Here is a 19,496-nt window from a genome sequence, read left to right as displayed (position 1 = left end):
GTGATAGAAATCAGATGAGTGGCTACCTGAGCCCAGGGAAGAAAGGGTAAAGGATCGCCTGCGAGGGGCTGGAGGGAACTTTCTGGGTTCTTGGAGCCGTGCTGTAGCTTGAGCTGGGACAGGGGCAGCCTGGGGTTTTCATCTGTCAACAGCTGTAGAACCGTATGCAGTATGTGAAGTTTCTGGTATTTACTGTATGTGCATCAAATCCCAATCAAGCAGGGGTTTTGTTCTGTTTTGTGTTTAATGCGAGGGCTGCTGTGGGCCTGAAGGAGACCCCAGGTGAGGGGCCTCCGCTAGAGGCCTTTCCCGCGGGCACCGGCTTTGGAAAAGGAGGGAGGGTCTCCTGCTCTCCTGGGCGCCAGGGCAGCCCTGACCCCGGGCTGAGGGGAGCCTCCTCCCCAACCCGGGCAGCGCCGCAGCCACCGCGCCCCGCACCGGGCCCACCGCGGAGGCCACCAGGGCAGCCCGCGGTGGGGCGCGCTCCCCGGTGGCCGGCAGGTGGTGCTCGCGCTCCCGCACCGGCTCCTGCACGCGCACCGGCTCCTGCACGCGCACCGGCTCCTGCACACGCACCCGCTCCTGCACATGCACCCACTGCTGCACGCGCACCCGCTCCTGCACGCGCTCCCGCACCCACTGCTGCACACGCACCCGCTCCTGCACATGCACCCACTGCTGCACGCGCACCCGCTCCTGCACGCGCTCCCGCACCCACTGCTGCACGCGCACCCGCTCCTGCACGCGCACCCGCTCCTGCACGCGCTCCCGCACCCACTGCTGCACGCGCACCCGCTCCTGCACATGCACCCGCTCCTGCACGCGCTCCCGCACCCACTGCTGCACGCGCACCCGCTCCTGCACGCGCTCCCGCACCCGCTCTGCACATGCACCCGCCCCCGCCGCCGCCCCCACCGAGGACCCGGTGTCCCAGCAGGCTCCCGGGCCCAAGATGCCCTCGGCCGGGGCGGCGGAACGCGGGAGGTGAGCGGCGCCCGCCGCGGAGTGCGTGCAGGGGGCGGGGGCGGCTGCGCCCGGGTTGGGGGGGTCCCGGCCTCCGCTCGCTGCTGCGGCAGGGCCGGCGGAGAGACGCGCGGCGCCCCTTCCTGCGAGCCGGCCTCGGGCTCAGCCGCTCCCCGCCCGCAGGGACCCAAGGGCTCGCTGTGAAGGACGCAGCGGGCCGGCCTGGAGCGACCTCCGCGCAGCGCGGCGCCGGGCGGGGCTGCCGTGCCAAGGCCCGGGGGCCCCCGCCGCCGCAGCCCCCGCGGGGACCCAGGGCGCGCCCCGCCCCGCCCTCCCCGCCCGGCGCCCTGCGCGGAGCCGAGGCCCGGCCCCCAGAGCGGCTGCGCGGAGGGCCCGCCGCACCCCTGCCCCCCCGGGTCCGCCGGCCGGGCGCACCCCAAGCGCGGGCCTCGCGGGGGCGACGCCGTCAGCGCCGCAGGTGCAGCCCGAGGCCGCCGCCGGTGAGTGGGTCCGGGCGGCTCGGGGGGCCTGGCGGGGGGCGGGGCGCGGGCTGCCGAGGCGGCGGGACCTCCGGAGGGGAGAGGCTGGGGGGCTGGGCGCCCGGATGCAGGCCCGGGCCTCCCGCGGGCCTCCTGGGCTCCTGGGCCTCGGCCCGGCCCGCTCCGCTCCGCTCCCGAACGACGGAATCAAATGCCGCGGCCCCGGCCCCGGCCCCGGCCCCGGCCCCGGCCCCAGCGCGGAGCAGGGCGTCCGGGGGGGCGCGGCCGGCGGTGGACTCCGCGCACAGTGCTCGCCGGGGCCGCTGCTGCGGGGGGGGGGGGGGCAGGGACGAGGCTGCCGGTGCGGGAGGGCGGGGCGCGGACGCCGACCGCGGGGCGGGGGGACTGCAGGCGGCCCCGGCCCGAAGGAGGGGAGGCGCCGCCGCCGCGGCAGGTGCGCTCAGGGGAGCCCCCGGGCCGGGGCCGGGGTTCGGGGCGGGACGTGGCCCGAGAGGAGAGCGCCCCGCGTCCTACGCGGAGATGCCTCCGGCCCCTGCCCCTGCCCCTGCCCCTGCCCCTGCCCCTGCGCGGCTCCGCTCCAGCAGCCCCCGCCCTGCGCCCTCGGCACCTGCTCCATCCCCGGAGGCGGAGGCGCAGAAGGGCCAACCCTGGGGCCGCCTCCCTCCCCGTCAGGACGGAGTTTAAGTTTGAAGGGACAGACATTCCTTGGAGGAAGCCCCCGCACGAGGCGCCCCGGCCGTGACCCCAGGCCCACCCCACCCCCATCTCCCCCATTTCCCCCATCCTCCCATCTCCGCCATCTCCCATGCTCCCATCTCCCCATCACCCATCTACCCATCCCTCCATCTACTCTATCCCCCATCTACCCCATCCCCCACCCCCATCTACCCAATCTCCCCACCCCCATCTCCCCACCCCCATCTACCCCATCCACCATCTACCCCATCCACCATCTACCCATCACCCCATCCCCCATCTCCCCATCCCCCATCTCCCCATCCCACATCTACCCCATCCCCCACCCCCATCCCCCATCTACCCATCACCCCATCCCCGTCTCCCCCATCCCCATCTCCCATCTTCCCCATCCCCCATCTCCCCCATCACCCCATCCCACATCTACCCCATCCCCCACCCCCATCTCCCCATCCCCCATCCCCACCCTGGGGCGGGCTGCCCAGCCGTGGCCGTGGGGCTGGGCCTCCACGCAGGTGGCCCCTCCCCCTCGCACACCTGGACTGGAGGTCCAGCCCTGCGCCGGCCTGCCCTTGGGTCTTTCTTGAGAACCTCCTGTGAGGTCCAATGCCCTGTTAGGTTGTCACCTCCTCTGGGGAACCTCCGACTCTGTCGTTGACCCTGGACTCAGAGTAGCCCCAACAGGTGACCTAGAGGGGCTGAGATAGATAGGAACGGATCCCAGACAGAGTTGCGGTGGGGGTGCGGGTGCGGATCTCAACGCGACCAGGCTGAGAAGCTCTCAGAAGGCGCCAGGGGTGGGTGCGCACGAAGCCCAGGGTTCTGTAGAAGTGAGACTGCTGAGGACTTCTAGGGGCTCTCAGCGGCTGAAGCACAAAAAATAACGAGAGAAGCCGTTAGGTTTGTTTTTCACGTTTTCTTCACAACAGCTAACTTCATCTTACAGATCGAGTACTCTTTTGCCACGAGCAAGTGACAGCAAGGATTTGAAGCGGCCTACGGCGGCGCCAGAGAGGGTTTCAACCCTTATGCGAGAAGCATATCCAGCAAAGGAAGCAGCATGAGCAAAGACGCTGTGGTGAGAAGAGGGTGAGAAAAGAGTAATGTGTCTGCAGGCCAAGTTCTACAGGCACAGAGGTGAGGGTGGGGCAGGGGAGGACCGGCGGGCCTCAGGGTGGACGTGGTCCTCAGGGTGGGAGGGTGGGAGAGGGGCTGACCCCCCCACCCCCACCCCAGAGAAATGAATGCTGGGCTCTGGCTGCAGCAGGAGGGCAGATGCAGTTAGGGGAGGGAAAGGACAGCTGGGTGCCATCTACTCTAGATCTTGTCTCCATATTTTCCTTATTATGCATTCACAGAAAATGATTCCTTTCTGTATGACACGTGGGGGTAAAATGGGAAGAGGCTGTTTGTAGCTAAAGGCAACCAACCCTGGGGTTCCAGCCACCTGCGGTCCCTGCACAGCCACCCCTGGGGCCGAGGAATCTCAGGTAGCATATACCCCAGTCACAACGGACCCAGCTTAGGACAGGAGAGGACCAAGCACAAGAGGTGGATTTAAGAAATGCTTAGAGGGTTGCCTGACTGGCTCCTTTGGCTCAGCATGCGACTCTTCATTGTGGGCTCATGGATTTAGTGAGTTCAAGCCCCACCTTGGGTGTAGAGATTACTTTTTTTTTAAAAAAAAGGGAAAGAAAGAAAAAAATGATTAGAAAGCAAAGTTAGTATCATTTAGTGAAGGGGTGAAGAAGGAAGATGACTCCTAGATTTCTGGACCGAATAATCAGACAAACCGTCATTCGCCCACTGCTGCAGGGGATGTGGGGGGCAGGGCTGGTTCATGGGAAAGTGAGGAGTTCTGTTTGGCTGCCCTGTGTTTGAGGTGGGTGCAAAAGCCCCCACAGACAGTGGCTCAGGGCTCTGGAGTCAAACAGACTGGGTCCGACTCCTACATTCATCAACCTACTAGTTCTATCACCTTGGGCAAAAAGCTTGACCTCTTTAAACCTGTTAGTTCATCTATCAAGTAGGAATAGGAATAGAATTTTAGGGTTGTTATAAAATGAGACAATGTGCAGTGTCTGGAACACAATAAGTCTCTAAAAATGGCAACCCTATTATTGTTGTTATTATCTATTATCAGTAAATCTGCAGCTCAGAGAAAAAGCAATGTCAGAAAGTCATCAAATGGAAACTGAATCCATGAGAATAAATGAGATGACCCAGGAAGAGTGTAGATGCTGAGCAGGGTGAAAGTTGAAAACCAGGAGCACCGACATTTCAGAAGTAGGCAGCAGAAGAGGTACCTAAAAGTAAATGGTTAGAGAAGAAGGAAGGAAGCCACCAGAAGCTGGTGTCATGGAAGCCACAAGCAGGAGCCACACAGCTCACCCTGTCTTACTTCCTCCTTCCTAGCAGAACCTCATGTTGTTAGGGGTAAACACCCTCTGGATTCTGTGCATCTCATAGGAGGCAGCCCGCAGCCCCAGCCCCAAACCAGGAGGTCAGTGGCCACTGATAATCCCAGTGCCCTTGCCAGTGACTGCGGGTGTATGAAGGCGTATTTGATCCCTTTCTGGCCAACAGGACTTGATGGAAAGTCTATTGAGGGACTTCTGGAAAAGATTTCTTTGATTAAAAAAAGAAAAAAGATGCCCGTGAAAATCAAAGCCACAATGGGATACCACTTCACACTCACTAGGATGACTAGAATCAAAAAGCCAGATAACATCAAAGGTCGGCCAGGATGTGGAGAATTCAGAACCCTTATACACTGCTAGTGGGATCGTAAAAAGGAACAGCTACTTGGGAAACAATCTTGCAGTTCCTCAAACGATTAAATGTAGAGTTACAATATGACCCAGCAATTCTACTCCTAGGTCTACGCCCAGGAAAATGAAAAAATTATGTCCCACAGAAACTTAGACACAAATGTTTGTGGTAGCACTATGCGAAATAGCCAAAAGGAGGAAACATCTTGAATGTTCATCAGCAGATGAATGGATACACAAAATGTGGTACATCCATGCAATGGACTTGTATTTGGCCATAATAACTAATAAGAACTGATACAGTCTATAACATGAATGAACTTTGAAAACTTTTTTTTTAAGATTTTATTTATTTTATTCATGAGACACACAGAGAGAGGCAGAAACATAGGCAGGGGGAGAAGCAGGCTCCATGCAGGGAGCCTGATGCGGGACTCGATCCCTGGACTCCAAGGTCATGCCCGGAGCCGAAGGCAGGCGCTCAACCCACTGAGCCACCCAGGTGCCCCAGAAAACATTATTTTAAGCAATATAAGCTAACTACAAAAGGCCTCATGCTGGATGATTCTATTCATATGAAAGTCCGCAACAGAAAAATCTACACAGAGAAAGTAGACTAGTGGTTGCTTAGGGCTGCGATGGTGGCAGGAGGATGGGAGATGATGAAGTAAGGGGTATGTGTTTCGTTCTTGAGGGATCAAAATGATCTAGAATTGACAGGGGTGATGGTTGCATATATCTGCGAATATACTAAAAACTATTGAACACTTTTCTTTTTAAGATTTTATTTATTTGAGAGAGAGAGAGAGGAGAGAGACAAGCAGACTCTGTGCTGAGCAGATGCGGGGCGCGATCCCATGACCCTAAGATCATGACCTGAGTCAAAGGCTTAACTGACCGAGCCACCCAGGCAGCCCCGAATTGAATACTGTAAATGAATGAGTTCTTTGTTAATTATGTCTCATTAAAACTGTTTAAAAAGGAACAACCAAAAAGGTGAGTGACCTAGAAATAAACTCTTCCATCCCCAGAGGACTGCAAGGAATCCTGAAGCTGATGGAATCTGGGTGCCGGTGAGGGAATCTCCCCTGAGAATGTATAACCACGGGCCTGCCCTCGTAGAGATTTTCAGCCTGAATTCACATGGCGACGCACCACCTCCCCTAAAAACAAAAAAAACGAGCCCCAGACTTTTGATGCCCCCAGGCCCCTGACAGAAGCAAGTGTGAATCCCTGTCAGTGGAATTCAGAAAGTTGCCTTCATCACTGGCCCCAAATCATTCACACAGGTTATGTCCAAGGAATACATAAAATAATTTGGTAAATATAGAAGTAAACAAGGCACCATGAGTGAGAACCAGCAGAAGCAAGACAGCAGATTCAAACCTAAAAACACTTTAGATGTTGGAATGACCAGATCTCCAATACCAAATAAGTGTGCTTAATGTAATATAATGAAAGGGGCTTGAGAATATGACACAAGAGCAACAACTGTGGAAAAATCGAACAACTCATAGGAAAGAAAAACATAAAATTGAAATGTAAAATTCAATAGAAAGGTTTAAAAAAGAACAAAAAGATTTTGGGACGTCTGGGGGGGCTCAGTGGTTGGGCATCTACCTTTGGCTCAGGTTGTGATCCTGGAGACCCAGGATTGAGTCCCGCATCGGCCTCCCCACAGGGAGCCCGCTTCTCCCTCTGCCTGTGTCTCTGCTTCTCTCTCTCTCTCTCTCTCTCTCTGTCTCTCATGGATAAATGAATAAAACCTTTAAAAAAGAGAGAAGAGATAATATTTGGAAAAAATGATGGAAGATTATTTTCTATAGTTGGAAAAGGACCGTTGTCCACATAGTCAGGAAGCCAAAAAAGTTTCCAAATGGGCTAAAAAGAAATGCCACCCAGAATCCTAACATAATGAAACCACAGAACATAGCGTATTAAATATTATGGTAGTGGCCCCTGCTGGCAGCCCTGGGGTGCCCCAGCCCCAGAGGAGCTGCTATGGAAAGGCAACGCCAAGAGACTGAGAAGGAGCCAGAGAAGGAAGATGACAAGGAGCTGGATGAGGCCATCAGAGAGACTGTGGGGACCTACAGATGTTCTCAGAGAGGGGCCTGTCTACAGCTGGAGCCACTTTTAATCTGTCATCGTGGCCCAACGATTGTACAGATTTTCTAGGGTAGCCTTGTGGGTTGGGACCACTTCCTGCACGATCCCAGTTCTCCCTGTTGTCCTGGAGCCTGAGAAGTCTCAAGTGGAGTAGCAGCAGCTACAGCAGTGGCCGATACTTTGTAGTCCTGACCTAGGGTTCCCAGGAGGCAGGCCGGGGCCTCTACCTTCACTTCCTGGAAAGATCTAGATTGTTACTGCTCTATGACTTGTCTTGGTGGGACAAGTCTGAAAATTCAACAGCATTTGAACTTCTCATTATTTGGATTTTTTTTTCAACTTCGGCACGTTGATCTATCTATACCTGGGGGGGATAATTCTCCCCAGTGTCCCACAGAGCCCCCCGACTTGCAGCTGTGCCCTCCATGCTGTCCCGTTTCTTCTGTCCTCACTTTGATACCAGAGTGCAGCAATGCAGACGGTTACTCCACCGCTGGCCATCCCGCCTCCTTCCCTAAGTAACTCGGTGACGGGAAGATCTAACTATCCCAGGGTGGCACAGGAACTGATGCCATTGGGAAGGGTGTCCCTCTGGCCACTTTTGTTTTTAAGCATGGAGACGTTGGGAAGGGACACGCACACAATATGAAATATGTAATGTGGGCAGCCCGGGTGGCTCGGCGGTTTGGCGTGGCCTTCGGCCCAGGGCCTGATCCTGGGGTCCCGGGATCGAGTCCCACGTCGGGCTCCCCGCATGGAGCCTGCTTCTCCCTCTGCCTGTGTCTCTGCCTCTCTCTCTGTGTCTCTCATGAATAAATAAAAAAAGTCTTTTTTAAAAATAAATTTTAAAAATAAAAATTTAAAAAAATAAAAATGTATAACCTTAAATATTTCTCATAGAAAATGGGCTCAAAAAATTAATGAGCTCAAAAATAAAGGCTCAAAATTAATGAACTAAGTGTCCATATGAAAAAGTTTGAAATAAAACAGCAAAATAATTTTTCCAAGAAAGTAAACAGAAGGAAAAAAAATAAAGGTAAGAAAAATTAATTAAAAGGAGATGAAACAGAAAAAAGATGAACAAAGCCAGAAGTCAATTTTTCAATATAGATTCATAAAATTGACAAAATGCTGGTGGAAAGGATCAAGAAACAAAAAGAAAGCATAAGAAACCAACATTATAGGAATAGAAATGAGTTGAGAATGCAAACCACAAGTTGGAAAAGGATTTTGCCATGTAGGAATATAGAAAGAATTCCTACACAGAGTAAGAAAAAATGATCAGAAGAAGTTCCACAGAAGAAACAAAACTGTTCCACCAACATCTGCAAAGGTGTTCGGCTACATCAGTGATCAGAGAAACACATGTAAAAAACCCACAAGATTCACAAAATCAAAATGGTAGAGTGTCCCAAGCATAAACGAGTGCATGGAGCCGTGGGCACTGAGCCATCTGCTGGCTGCCAGGACCTTTGCAGAACAGCTGGACATTGTGTAATGAGGTTAGAGGGATGCACACCCAAGACCCAGGGATTCCATTTCTAGGAATGTACTTCAGGGACCTGTTGTGTAAGAATGTTTGTAGCAGCATTCGCAGGAAAAGAAGGATTTGTCGACACCTGGAGATGCCCTGGCAGATAAACAACAGTAAGAAGGACGCCTAGATTGCGGTGTAGTCATCCAGTGCCGACCACAGAGCACCGAAGAGGGCCTGCAGCTACGGGACCAGCAGGAAAGCCATTAACAGACTCTTGAGTAAAAGAAACAAGCCACGGGTAAGTTACATGAAGAATCATCCCATCGAGCTAAAATTCAAACACAGAGGGGCGCCTGGGTGGCACAGGCAGTTAAGCGTCCGACTCTTGGTTGAAGCTCAGGTCCTGATCTCGGGTCTTGAGATCAAGCCCCGAGTCGGGCTCCACACTCAGCGTGGAAGTCTGCTTGAGACTCCCTCTCCCTCTGCCCCTCCCCTTACTCTCTCTCCCTCTCTCAAATAAATCTTTTTTTTTTTTTAAAGATTTTATTTATTTATTCATGAGAGAGACAGAGGCAGAGACACAGGCAGAGGGAGAAGCAGGCTCCATGCAGGGAGCCTGACATGGGACTCGATCCCAGGACCCCAGGATCACACCCTGGGCCGAAGGGAGGCTCCAAACCACTGAGCCACCCAGGGATCCCCTCAAATAAATCTTTCTAAAGTGTACATTTAATTTTTTTAAAGATTTTATTCTTAAATAAATAAATACAGATTTTATTCTTAAGTAATCTCTACACCCAGTGTAGGGCTCAAACTCACAACCCTGAGATCAAGAGTCACATGCTCTATCAACTGAGCCAGCCAGGAGCCCCTCGAAATCTCTTTTAAAAAAATCATAAATAAAATTGAAATACAGCCATAAACCCTGAATTATTTAGGGCATGTTGGTCAGTTTTTTTTTTTTTTTTAATTTTTATTTATTTATGATAGTCACAGAGAGAGAGAGAGAGAGAGGCAGAGACACAGGCAGAGGGAGAAGCAGGCTCCATGCACCGGGAGCCCGATGTGGGATTCGATCCCGGGTCTCCAGGATCGCGCCCTAGGCCGAAGGCAGGCGCCAAACCGCTGCGCCACCCAGGGATCCCTGTTGGTCAGTTTTTTTGTGTCAACTTGCCTAAGCGATGATCCCCAGCTGATCAAACACTAAGCTGAATGTTGCCGTGAAGGTATTTTGTAGAAAGTGCACAATCAGGTGACTTTAAATACAGGAGGTTATTCCAGATAATCTATGTAGGCCTGATGGGATCGGTTGAAGGGACTTTAGAATGAACCAAGGTGTTCCTGAATTAGAAACTGCCCTTTGTGGAGGCCGCCTCCCATCCTGCCCCAGCCCTTCCTAAATGCCCTTTAGGTTTCAGATTTGCCTAGCCAGCCCCCCAAATGCATAAGCCAATTCTTTTTTTTTTTAATTTTTTATTTATTTATGATAGTCATACAGAGAGAAAGAGAGAGAGGCAGAGACACAGGCAGAGGGAGAAGCAGGCTCCATGCACCGGGAGCCCGACGTGGGATTCGATCCCGGGTCTCCAGGATTGCACCCTGGGCCAAAGGCAGGCGCCAAACCGCTGCGCCACCCAGGGATCCCCATAAGCCAATTCTTAACAAATCTTAGTGCATATCTCCTACTGGTTCTCTTCCTCTGGCTGAACCCTGACTCATACAGATTTTGTTCCTGCAAATGGTTCTAGAGGAACAGGATCTCATGGGTTTTCTGAATAGGGGTTCTGGGTTTTATGGAACTGGTTCCCTATACGGATTAGATCTGAAGGCACTAATGACTATTTCAAGTGGGAAGGGGGGCACTGGGAGTGCATGGTGTGCTGTGGCATTAGAGGGCCCCCAGGCAAGGCTCTGGGTGACCATGTACATGGTACCTTTGCTGGGCTTCAAATCCCCAGTTCAAGGTCCTCATAAAATGACCTCTGTGTGCCCTCAAAGAGACCCTTATCTCCTCTTACTTGCAGGGCTGAGATTGCTGAAAACCAAACCCACACTCTCATCCTGTGAACTGCTAAATTACAATGCACTTTGAATTCCAGCCTGGAAGGAAAATTAAAGTGAGGGCATGTAACCAGGCTGAGGGGTGCAAGCGCCCCTGGCTCCAGGGCTCCCAACAGACCGGTTCAGCCACTCACTGCTGACAAAATCCAAAGAATCCAAAGACAGAGAGACAATTGGTGGTGAAACAGGAAAGGAATTTATTTCACGGAGGCCAGCAGCGGGAAGACACTGGACTGACGCTGTGGGTACGTGCAGGTGGGCAGGAAAAGTCAGGTCGATCATTGTTTCGGGGACAGTCACTAAGGGTCTTGCTGGCTCAGGGCAGTCCTTATTGCTTGAAGGGGGAAGGGGTAGGAAGGTTTGATTCCCATTAAGGGACGCTTTGCCCACAGGGCCTTTTGCCTGAGTTAAGAGATAAGCTGGAAAGAAGAATTAATTAGTTATGGAGTACAGACTAAGGTCAAAATGGAGGAGATTGAAGTTCTCTTTTAGGCATTGCTTGGGAAGGAACGGGTCCTTGTTTGACCTCATCTTACCTCGATTTTTTTTCTAAAGATTTTATTTATTTATTCATGAGGGACAGAGAGGGAAGCAGAGACCCAGGCAGTGGGAGAAGCAGGCTCCCTGCGGGGAACTTGATGGGGGACTCGATCCCAGGACCCCAGGGTCAAGCCCTGAGCCCAAGGCAGACGCTCAACTGCTGAGCCACCCGGGTGTCCCAAACTCATCTTACATCTAAAAGTCAGGATATTCATTCACTGGCTCTGGAAAAAGAATCTGTACAATTCAGTCCGAAAGCTCAAGCAGAGACTGCAAAAGCTATCTTCAAACTCCTTGATGTGTTTAGTTTTTTGTTTGTTTTTGTTTAACAGATTATTTATTCATGAGAGACACAGGGAGAGAGAGAGGCAGAGGCACAGGCAGAGGGAGAAGTAGGCTCCATGCAGGGAGCCCGACATGGGACTCGATCCCGGGACCCAGGGGTCACCCCTGAGCCCAAGGCAGGCACTCATCCGCTGAGGACCCCCCACTCCTGACCCGGCGTCCCTCGAGGTGTTTACTAAGTATCAGGAGGCTCCTTGTCCGCATCTGCTGGAATCCTATTCTGTTGCTTTACGCTCTCATCCCCTCGGCTACGATCTATTCCACTGGAGGACAATAGCTGTTAAGATCAGGTTTTAAGGGCCGCCGGGGGGCAGGGGAGCTCAGTGGTTTAGCGCCTGCCTTCGGCCCAGGGCATGATCCTGGAGTCCCAGGATCGAGTCCCACGAGTCCCATGTCGGGCTCCTGCATGGAGCCTGCTTCTCCCTCTGCCTGGGTCTCTGCCTCTCTCTCTCTCTATTTCTCTCATGAATAAATAAATAAAATCTTGATATCAGGCTTTAAAATAGCAAAGTCAGGAGCAAACAGTCACCGTCTGTGTTCTTGGGGGAGAGTCGGACTGTTCCTGTTCACCGGAGATGATAGGGAAGTCCTGATGTCTGGCACCTAGGTCCTGTTGGGCAGCGGGCTCTGATTCCTACAGATCTTAGGTCGGGGGCGTAAGAATCCCCACCAGGGGAAAGTATCTCGTGTGCTCAGGCTTCTATAACAAAATACCACAGACTGGGGGAGGGGGGGGCTCATAAACAAGAGACATTGATTTCTCACAGTTCTGAAGGCTGAGAAGTCCAAAGTCAAGGTGCCGGCATGGTGAGGGCCCTCTTCCTCCTACTGTGTCCTCACGTGGTGGAAGGGGTGAGGGACTTCTATGGGGTCTCTTTTATAAAAGCACTAATCCCATTCAGAGGGCTCCACCCATGAGGACTCCCTCCCAGAGGCCTCCCCTTTCTGACTCCATCACATTGGTCATTAGTATTTCAGCCGATGAATGGGGTAGGGCACAAACCTTCCGACCATAGCACTCAGTTCTCAGGACCTTCCAAAGGGAAATTTCAGGGTGTGTGAAGGTTGGAGGGAGCGACTGGCGACAATGGGGTCAAACATAGTTTATTTTTGCAGGGAAGTGGGTGGAATGCGTTGAGGATCCAAAGTTCTCAGAAGGGCAAGAGACAGGCTACTGTGCTTGCCCGTGGGCAGGAACTGGTGAGCAGGATGGGGCTGTGAGACCCGTATTTGGAGGCCACCCTAAACCCTATGTGCAGATGTCATATTTAGACACTTAGCAAATATGGTTAGCAGTAACCAGGTCACTCAACAGAGGCCTCAGTTTCCCTATATGTAAAATGGAGATAGGAAGACCCACTGCCCCAGACTGTAGAAAGGATGAAATGAGATATGCACGGGACGCTCCTGCTGCCTCGTGGGCCCATTTTGTGTTCGTATAGACAACTGGACATATTATAATTTACCTATAACAACTAACCGGGATGCCTGGGTGGCTCAGTAGATGAGCATCTGGCTTTGGCTCAGGGTCCTGGGATCGAGTCCTGTATTGGGCTCCCTGCAGGGAGCCTGCTTCTTCCTCTGCCTGTGTTTCTGCTTCTCTCTCTGTGTTTCTCATGAATAAGTAAATAAAATCTTAAAAAAGCAAAAACAAACGCAACTAAGCAATGCTATTCTCAGCAGATGCAGGTCTGTGGAACCAGAACAGCATCTGAGGCGACCGAGAAGCCATTGGAGGCGCCTGGCACAGGGTCTTGGCCACAGCTGGATCTGAAGATGGCCCTCAGGGTGCTGTGGGGCAGCCTGGGCCTGCTCCGCCTGGTGTGGTGTCTCCTTCCACAGACGGGCTACGTGCACCCGGATGAGTTCTTCCAGTCACCTGAGGTCATGGCAGGTAAGGCCCCTGTGTGCCGTTGGGATAAGTTGCAGCAAAGTCTGGGTGGTTGCCGTTTGGAGAGTCAGTGGGAAGCGGGGAACCACGCCTGTGTGGCTGAGCAGTAAATCCGTGAGCCTCTCCGGAATGAGAACTCGCCCGTGGGGATTTCACATCTCCTTCCTGACCCTGTGACATTGACCCTCTGGATGGGACGAATGAAATGCCAGCCTCTTTGGTGTTTTGCTGCTTGGACCAACAGTGCTGGCTGTTCAGAGTGGATGCTGTTTTGTACTTCTCAGCAAAGAGATTTTAGAGTCGGGCCTCCTGAGTGCTTGGGGACACATACACACGGCTGTGGCCTGAGGTACTGAAATTTGTCTTCTCTAGGTTTGTCTGAGAGCTGAGGGCATCCAGGCCTGGAATGCTCACTGGTTAGAATTTATCTGCCGAAGGGCGTAGGATACAGCCTGAGGGTGGTTGCCAGGGACTGTGAGGCTTTTCAGATGCTGTGGGCACTTGGCTTCCTCCTCATGGTTCAAGATGGCTGCGTTAGCTCCAGCCATCAAGTGTAAAACCAAGTCTTTCCAGCCACTGGAGAGGTGATGGGCGTGAGCCCTACACCCAGCACAGGGCTCAAACTTACAACCCCAAGATCAAGAGTCACATGCTCCTCCAACTGAGCCAGCCGGATGCCCCTTTAAGGGCATATTTTGAATGTCATATACTTTTTGCTCGTTTCCATCCAGTTGGTCAGAATGTATTACATGGACACACCAGCTGCAAAGGAAGCTGAGAAATAGTCTTTATGGCTGACCAAAGGCCCAACTAAATAAATGAAGGAAGGAAGGAAGTGATGGATACTGGGGAGACAGACACGCAGCTGTCTCTGCCATAGGGCTCACAGCTGGGTTTGTTTCTTCAGGTGAAAGTTTGTTTTTTTTTTTAAAGATTTATTTTTATTTATTTATGATAGACATAGAGAGAGAGAGAGAGGCAGAGACACAGGCAGAGGGAGAAGCAGGCTCCATGCAGGGAGCCCGACACGGAACTCGATCCCGGGACTCCAGGATCACGCCCTGGGCCAAAGGCAGGCACGAAACCGCTGAGCCACCCAGGGATCCCCCTGCCCTTTTTTTTTTTTTTTTTTTAGGTGAAAGGTTTTTAACCTGAGCCAGTAAAAAAAAAAAAAAAAGCAGCCAGATTGATCTGACCTTGATTTTGTTTCCCTTTCACCTTATTTTTTTAGATTTATTTATTTATTTATTCATTCAATCAATCAATCAGTTATTCATTCATTTCAGAGATAGAGGGTTGAGGGGGAGGGGCAGAGGGAGAGGGAGCCCCAATCTCAAGCAGACTCCCCACTGAAGGCAGAGCCAGAGCTGGGCTCCATCCCAGGACCCTGAGATCATGACCTGAGCCGAAGTCAAGAGTCGGGTGCTTAACTGACTGAGCCACCAGGCGTCCCTCCCTTTCACCTTCTGACATAGAGAAAATGGCCAAGAGGGCGTGGGGATACACAGGAGAAGTAAAGAGCCCCAGGCAGCGGGCCGGGCTCCAAGCCTGAGGTGTGGGGCCTGGAGCTGAGATGCAGAACTTAAGAGCCCGATGTCTGCCCCCTGCACACCCCTGCCCCCGCCTGCCCCTCAGAGCTCTGAGACACCGCAGCACGCAGGCACAGGCCGGCCCCAGGCTTTTCATTGCGTGACTACCGCCTGAATGCATCCTCCTAAACATCCCACGTGCCACAGACGACACCATAGCCGCTTCTGATCGTAACCGCCATCGCTCGTTCCCTTCCCTGGTCTCACATGCGTGTCCTGGACGACAGCCACCGTCACAGGGATGGGTTTTCGACCCTGACTGTGACTCTGCCTCTGCTCTTGCACCCCAAGGAGAGGACTGGAGCCTCCCCCTGCCACTCCCCACACCTGGCCCAGGGCACACTGTCCCCTGACTTCCCGGGCGCCGTCCCTCCTGGCCTTGGAAGGCCTGAGCTTCCCTACACTCGCCCATCGCTGCCTAACCAAGCACGTCCGTAATCCAGAAGGCAGGTCCGGGCGCTCGCTCAGGCCACATCTCAGGCTCGAACTCGAGGCCTGGGCGGCGCCGAGCACCCGTCGGGAGGCCACGGGGACTGTGCCGCAGAGCCCGGCCTTCCCTGCTGCTGGGGGCCTGGGGGCCACCCGCGTCCCGCCCGGGCCCCTCGCTCTCCGAGCCAGCAGCACGCTCAGGCCCTCGGGGTTGGGGTCCCGGGTGTCCTCCCTGCCACCAGCTGGGCTCGGGTGGCGGCATCGGGCCCTGGGTCCCTCCCGAGGCGCAGCTCACCGAGCAGGAGGGCCCATCGCCCTCGGGCCCAGGGACCGCCGGGCAGGCCGGGGGGACGCGGCCGCTGCGGCCCGGCTCACTGCGCTTCTCCGTCCACAGAGGACATCCTGGGTGTGGAGGCGGCGCGGCCCTGGGAGTTCCAGGCCGCCAGCTCCTGCCGCTCGCCGCTGCTCCCGCTGCTGACCTCGGGCTGCGCCTTCTGGCTGCTCCGGCTCTGGGGCCGCTGGGGGCTGGGGCCCGGCGCGGCCAGCGGCTACGCGCTGCTGGTGGGCCCGCGGCTCCTGCTCACCGGCCTCTCCTTCGGCCTGGACCTGGCCGTGTACCACCTGGCCCCGCGCTGGGGGGCGGAGCGCTGGCGCGCCCTGGTCCTGCTGGCCGGGTCCTACGTCACCCTGGTCTTCTACACAAGGACCTTCTCCAACGCCATCGAGGGACTGCTCTTTGCGGGGCTGCTGGTCCTGGTGTCCCCCCGCGTGGCTTGGAGCCCCGCACCCCGGAAGCCTGCCCCGGGCCCGCGGTGGTGCGGCTGGCTTCTCGGGGGTGTCGTGGCTGCTGGCTTCTTCAACCGGCCCACGTTTCTGGCCTTTGCTCTGGTCCCGCTCTTCCTCTGGAGCATTTGTACCGCCACCAGCCCTGGCTTCAAGTCGCCGATGAAGGAAGCCCTGGTGCTGCTCCCAGGGGCCACCCTCGTGGCAGCCGTGTTTGTGGCCGTGGACAGCTGGTACTTCTCCAGTCCATCCAGAGCCAGCGCCCTCGTTCTTACACCTGCCAACTTCCTGTACTACAACCTGGATCCTCAAAACCTGGCGAGGCATGGCACACACATGCGGCTCACTCACCTGGCAGTCAATGGTTTCCTGCTCTTCGGGATGCTGCACGCCTGGGCCCTGCAGGCGGCGTGGCAGCAGCTGCAAGCCGGCCTCCAGGCCTTTGCACAGGCGGGCTTCCTGAGGGCTCCGGGGGGCTGGAGCCTGCTGTCTAGCCCCAGGCCCTGCCTCCTGCTCCTCTACTTCACGCCTCTGGCCCTGCTGTCTGCCTTTAGCCACCAGGAGGCCCGGTTCCTGATCCCCCTCCTGGTCCCCCTGGTCCTACTTTGTAGTCCACAGACCCAACCTGTGCCCTGCAAGGGCACTCTGGTCCTCTTCAATGTCCTGGGTGCCCTTCTCTTTGGCTGCCTGCACCAGGGGGGCCTAGTGCCTGGCCTAGGGCACCTGGAGCAGGTGGTCCATGCACCTGCACTCCCAAGCAGGCCCACCCACTACACACTGCTCTTCACGCACACCTACATGCCCCCCCGGCACCTTCTCCACCTCCCAGGCCTGGGCTCGTCCGTGGAGGTGGTGGACATGGGTGGGACCGAGGACTGGGTCCTGTGCCGTGCCCTGAACAACCTCACCAGACAGCCAGCCTGCCAGGTGGCCGGTGGGCCGTGGCTCTGCCGCCTTTTTGTGGTGACCCCTGGCACCACCAGGCCTGCCACAGAGAAGTGCCACTTCCCTCTCAAGAGTGAGACACTCCTGTTTCCCCACCTGACCCTGGAAGACCCTCCAGCCCTGTCCTCTCTGCTGAGTGGGGCTTGGAGGGACCATCTCAGCCTTCACATCTTGGAACTGGGGGCGAAGCCTGACAATGTGACAGAAAAGCCACTGGCCAAGATTCAGCCGTAGGGGAAGGCGCCACTCCACCGCTGTGGGTAGCTGGGCTGGGACACAGCCCTGACTCTCTTCCTTTCCTTTCCCTTCCAGAATTCCCACTACTGCCTCTCCTGTGCATAGGCTTTGGCTGCTCTGCCTTCTGGGTAAGCTGTCACCCTTTCCCCCTAAAGACCAAAGATCTGAGCAGTCACAACCCTGATGAACCCGTGGCCCATGCCCGGTGGCCATGCCCGGTGGCCAGTCCGTGCCTGCCCCGCCCTTTCCAGCCTCCGTGATGTTCCGAGGTGTAACAGCAGCTGTCATGGAGGCAGATCGCTACTGGCGGTCCCGAATGACCTCCCTCAGTCCCCAGGAGGCCCTACCTCTTGCGCCCGACAACCCTCTGGCGTCCTGGGTGGCCGGGAGGGCGCGACCGGCGAGGTGCGGCAAGGAGGCTCCGAGGCCTGAGCCCGGGAGCGGAGGAAGGCCCTTCCCCTCCCGAGCCTCAGTGCCTAAGAGCAGCGGCGAGGGCCCGGCGGCTAGCGCTTGGTCCCCCGTGTCGCCGTGCGGCCGTTATCCGGCCCTCCTGCTCCTGGCCCGGGCGCGGGCCGGTTCTGCACCTCGCCGCTGACCTCGGCCTCCGGGCTCAGGGGCCACTGGGGCCGGGAGCCCGCCCGGGCCCGGGAGGAGGCAGGAGGCGCTGCGGCGTAGTGGGCGGCCTGGGCCCCGACACCCGCTTCCCCCTCGGGGCGCACGGCCGGTCGCCAGCCTCCCTCCACGGGCTGAGAGCGAACCCGCGCTGCCCCCGGTGGGCACCGGCTCCGGACGGGCTGTGGCCTGACGCTGCCCGCGCTCCTCAGCTTCAAGTGCCCCCGCTCCAGAGATTAAGGGGCCCCCAGGCACTGCAGTCCTGAGCTGGGGACCACAGTCCTGCTCCTGCTGCTCGGGTGGGCCCAGCTCCAAGGCCGGCCCTGCCGCTCCTGCCGCTGCAGCCGCACTCAGCTCGCTGCCTCCTCGCGACTCCAACCCCGAGCAACAGGACAATCAGCAATATGTTGGTAAACGGTTAGCACCCCGCTCTCTGGGGGCAGAAACCCCCATCTGTAGCACTGGCTGATTGCCGCGGCCTAAATGCTCCCGCCCTGGCTGATGTCAAGCGGCCAACATGACGTCACTGACCTCCAAGTTGGGAAGAAATGCCAAGAGCTGCTCCCAGGAGCCAGCAGGGGTTGGCCCAGGGCGCCGGGGAGCTCAGCTGGCTAAGCGCCTGCCTTTGGCTCCGGTCATGATCTCCAGGTCCTGGGATCGAGCCCCACATCAGGCTCTCCGCTCAGCGGGGAGTCTGCTGCTCCTTCTCCCTCTGCCCTTACCCGTGCTCGTGCACGCGCTCCATTAATAAATAAAATCTTTTAAAAAATTCTATAGCACTCACGTCAATTCATTTCTCTCGTGCTTTGTTTCTATGAACGCTCTAATTTGTCTTCCTGTCCCTAGTGCTTAGCATCATCTCTGGCGTACAGTAAGCACTTACTGTTTTCTGCCGCCAAGTGCCATCTTGTAGACGACACCCCAGACTCTAGAGTTCCGAACTCATTGGGGCCTCTTGCCTCTTCCCTCTTCCGGTTGGATCCACACTCTCAGAATTCCCTGGAGGAACTGTTAGTGTTGCAGTCCATGTAGATTGTTGATGGTCTGACCTCTAATAAACGTGTCTATGGAGTATGTAGGTCTATGTAGGGTCAAGGGGTGAATCCGAATTGCCCTGCAAGACAGCAAGATGAGTTGCTCCCCTGCTTTGCTCTCTGGCAGAACTCAAAAGCTTGACAGGCGTGCTGGCAGATTGCCACTGGGGGTGGTGGGAAGACTTTGATGTTTCTTTAGTGACAGGGTGACTGGTGGGACGGCAAGCCCGTGAGGACAATCCCCGGAGGCGTCTCCAATGAAGCAGGAGGCATGCGCGTCACCTGTAGCTGGAGCACAAAGGACCCAGTCTTCTCTCTGCTCTGAGTCCCTCTGCAAAAATGGAGGGAGCTTAGTTCTTGCACACTTCTTCCACGAGACATGAACAACTGCCCCCTTTTCTTGCTTTCTCTCCTTTCTTACCAAAATGACCAGTTTAGGGACGCCCAGGGGGCTCAGTGGTTGAGCGTCTGCCTGCAGCCCAGGGCGTGACCTTGGAGACCCGGGATCAAGTCC

General features: G+C 55.6%; 1 protein-coding gene and 1 long non-coding RNA gene across 17 annotated transcripts; both read left to right on the top strand.

The window, feature by feature from the left end:
• The first annotated feature begins 639 nt into the window (after positions 1-639).
• Positions 640-18,720, top strand: PIGZ (phosphatidylinositol glycan anchor biosynthesis class Z). 16 transcript variants are annotated; one of them, XR_007408051.1, is made up of 5 exons: positions 640-984; positions 3,106-3,237; positions 13,143-13,356; positions 15,766-17,464; positions 18,161-18,720. XR_007408051.1 is itself a non-coding variant. In XM_049105584.1 (5 exons), the coding sequence occupies exons 4-5, from the start codon at positions 13,146-13,148 to the stop codon at positions 17,331-17,333; spliced, it is 1,779 nt and encodes a 592-aa protein (XP_048961541.1). In that variant the 5' UTR covers positions 967-984; positions 3,106-3,296; positions 10,541-10,822; the 3' UTR covers positions 17,334-18,720. The 16 variants fall into 16 exon arrangements, 15 of the variants coding, with proteins under 15 accessions (XP_025329504.3, XP_048961539.1, XP_048961541.1 ...); XM_049105584.1 differs by adding an exon at positions 10,541-10,822 and having other exon boundaries at positions 967-984; positions 3,106-3,296; positions 13,146-13,356; positions 15,766-18,720; XM_049105583.1 differs by lacking the exon at positions 640-984 and adding exons at positions 1,378-1,463; positions 10,541-10,822 and having other exon boundaries at positions 3,106-3,296; positions 13,146-13,356; positions 15,766-18,720.
• LOC125754275 (uncharacterized) lies at positions 13,363-14,533 on the top strand. The gene is made up of 2 exons (XR_007408054.1): positions 13,363-13,702; positions 14,312-14,533. It is a non-coding gene; the product is annotated as an uncharacterized LOC125754275 (long non-coding RNA).
• Positions 18,721-19,496: the final 776 nt, after the last annotated feature.

This window comes from Canis lupus, chromosome 33 (assembly GCF_003254725.2).
Source record: "Canis lupus dingo isolate Sandy chromosome 33, ASM325472v2, whole genome shotgun sequence".
In the NCBI taxonomy this organism is placed as follows: domain Eukaryota; kingdom Metazoa; phylum Chordata; class Mammalia; order Carnivora; family Canidae; genus Canis; species Canis lupus.
This window is presented reverse-complemented; position numbering and strand designations above follow the sequence as displayed.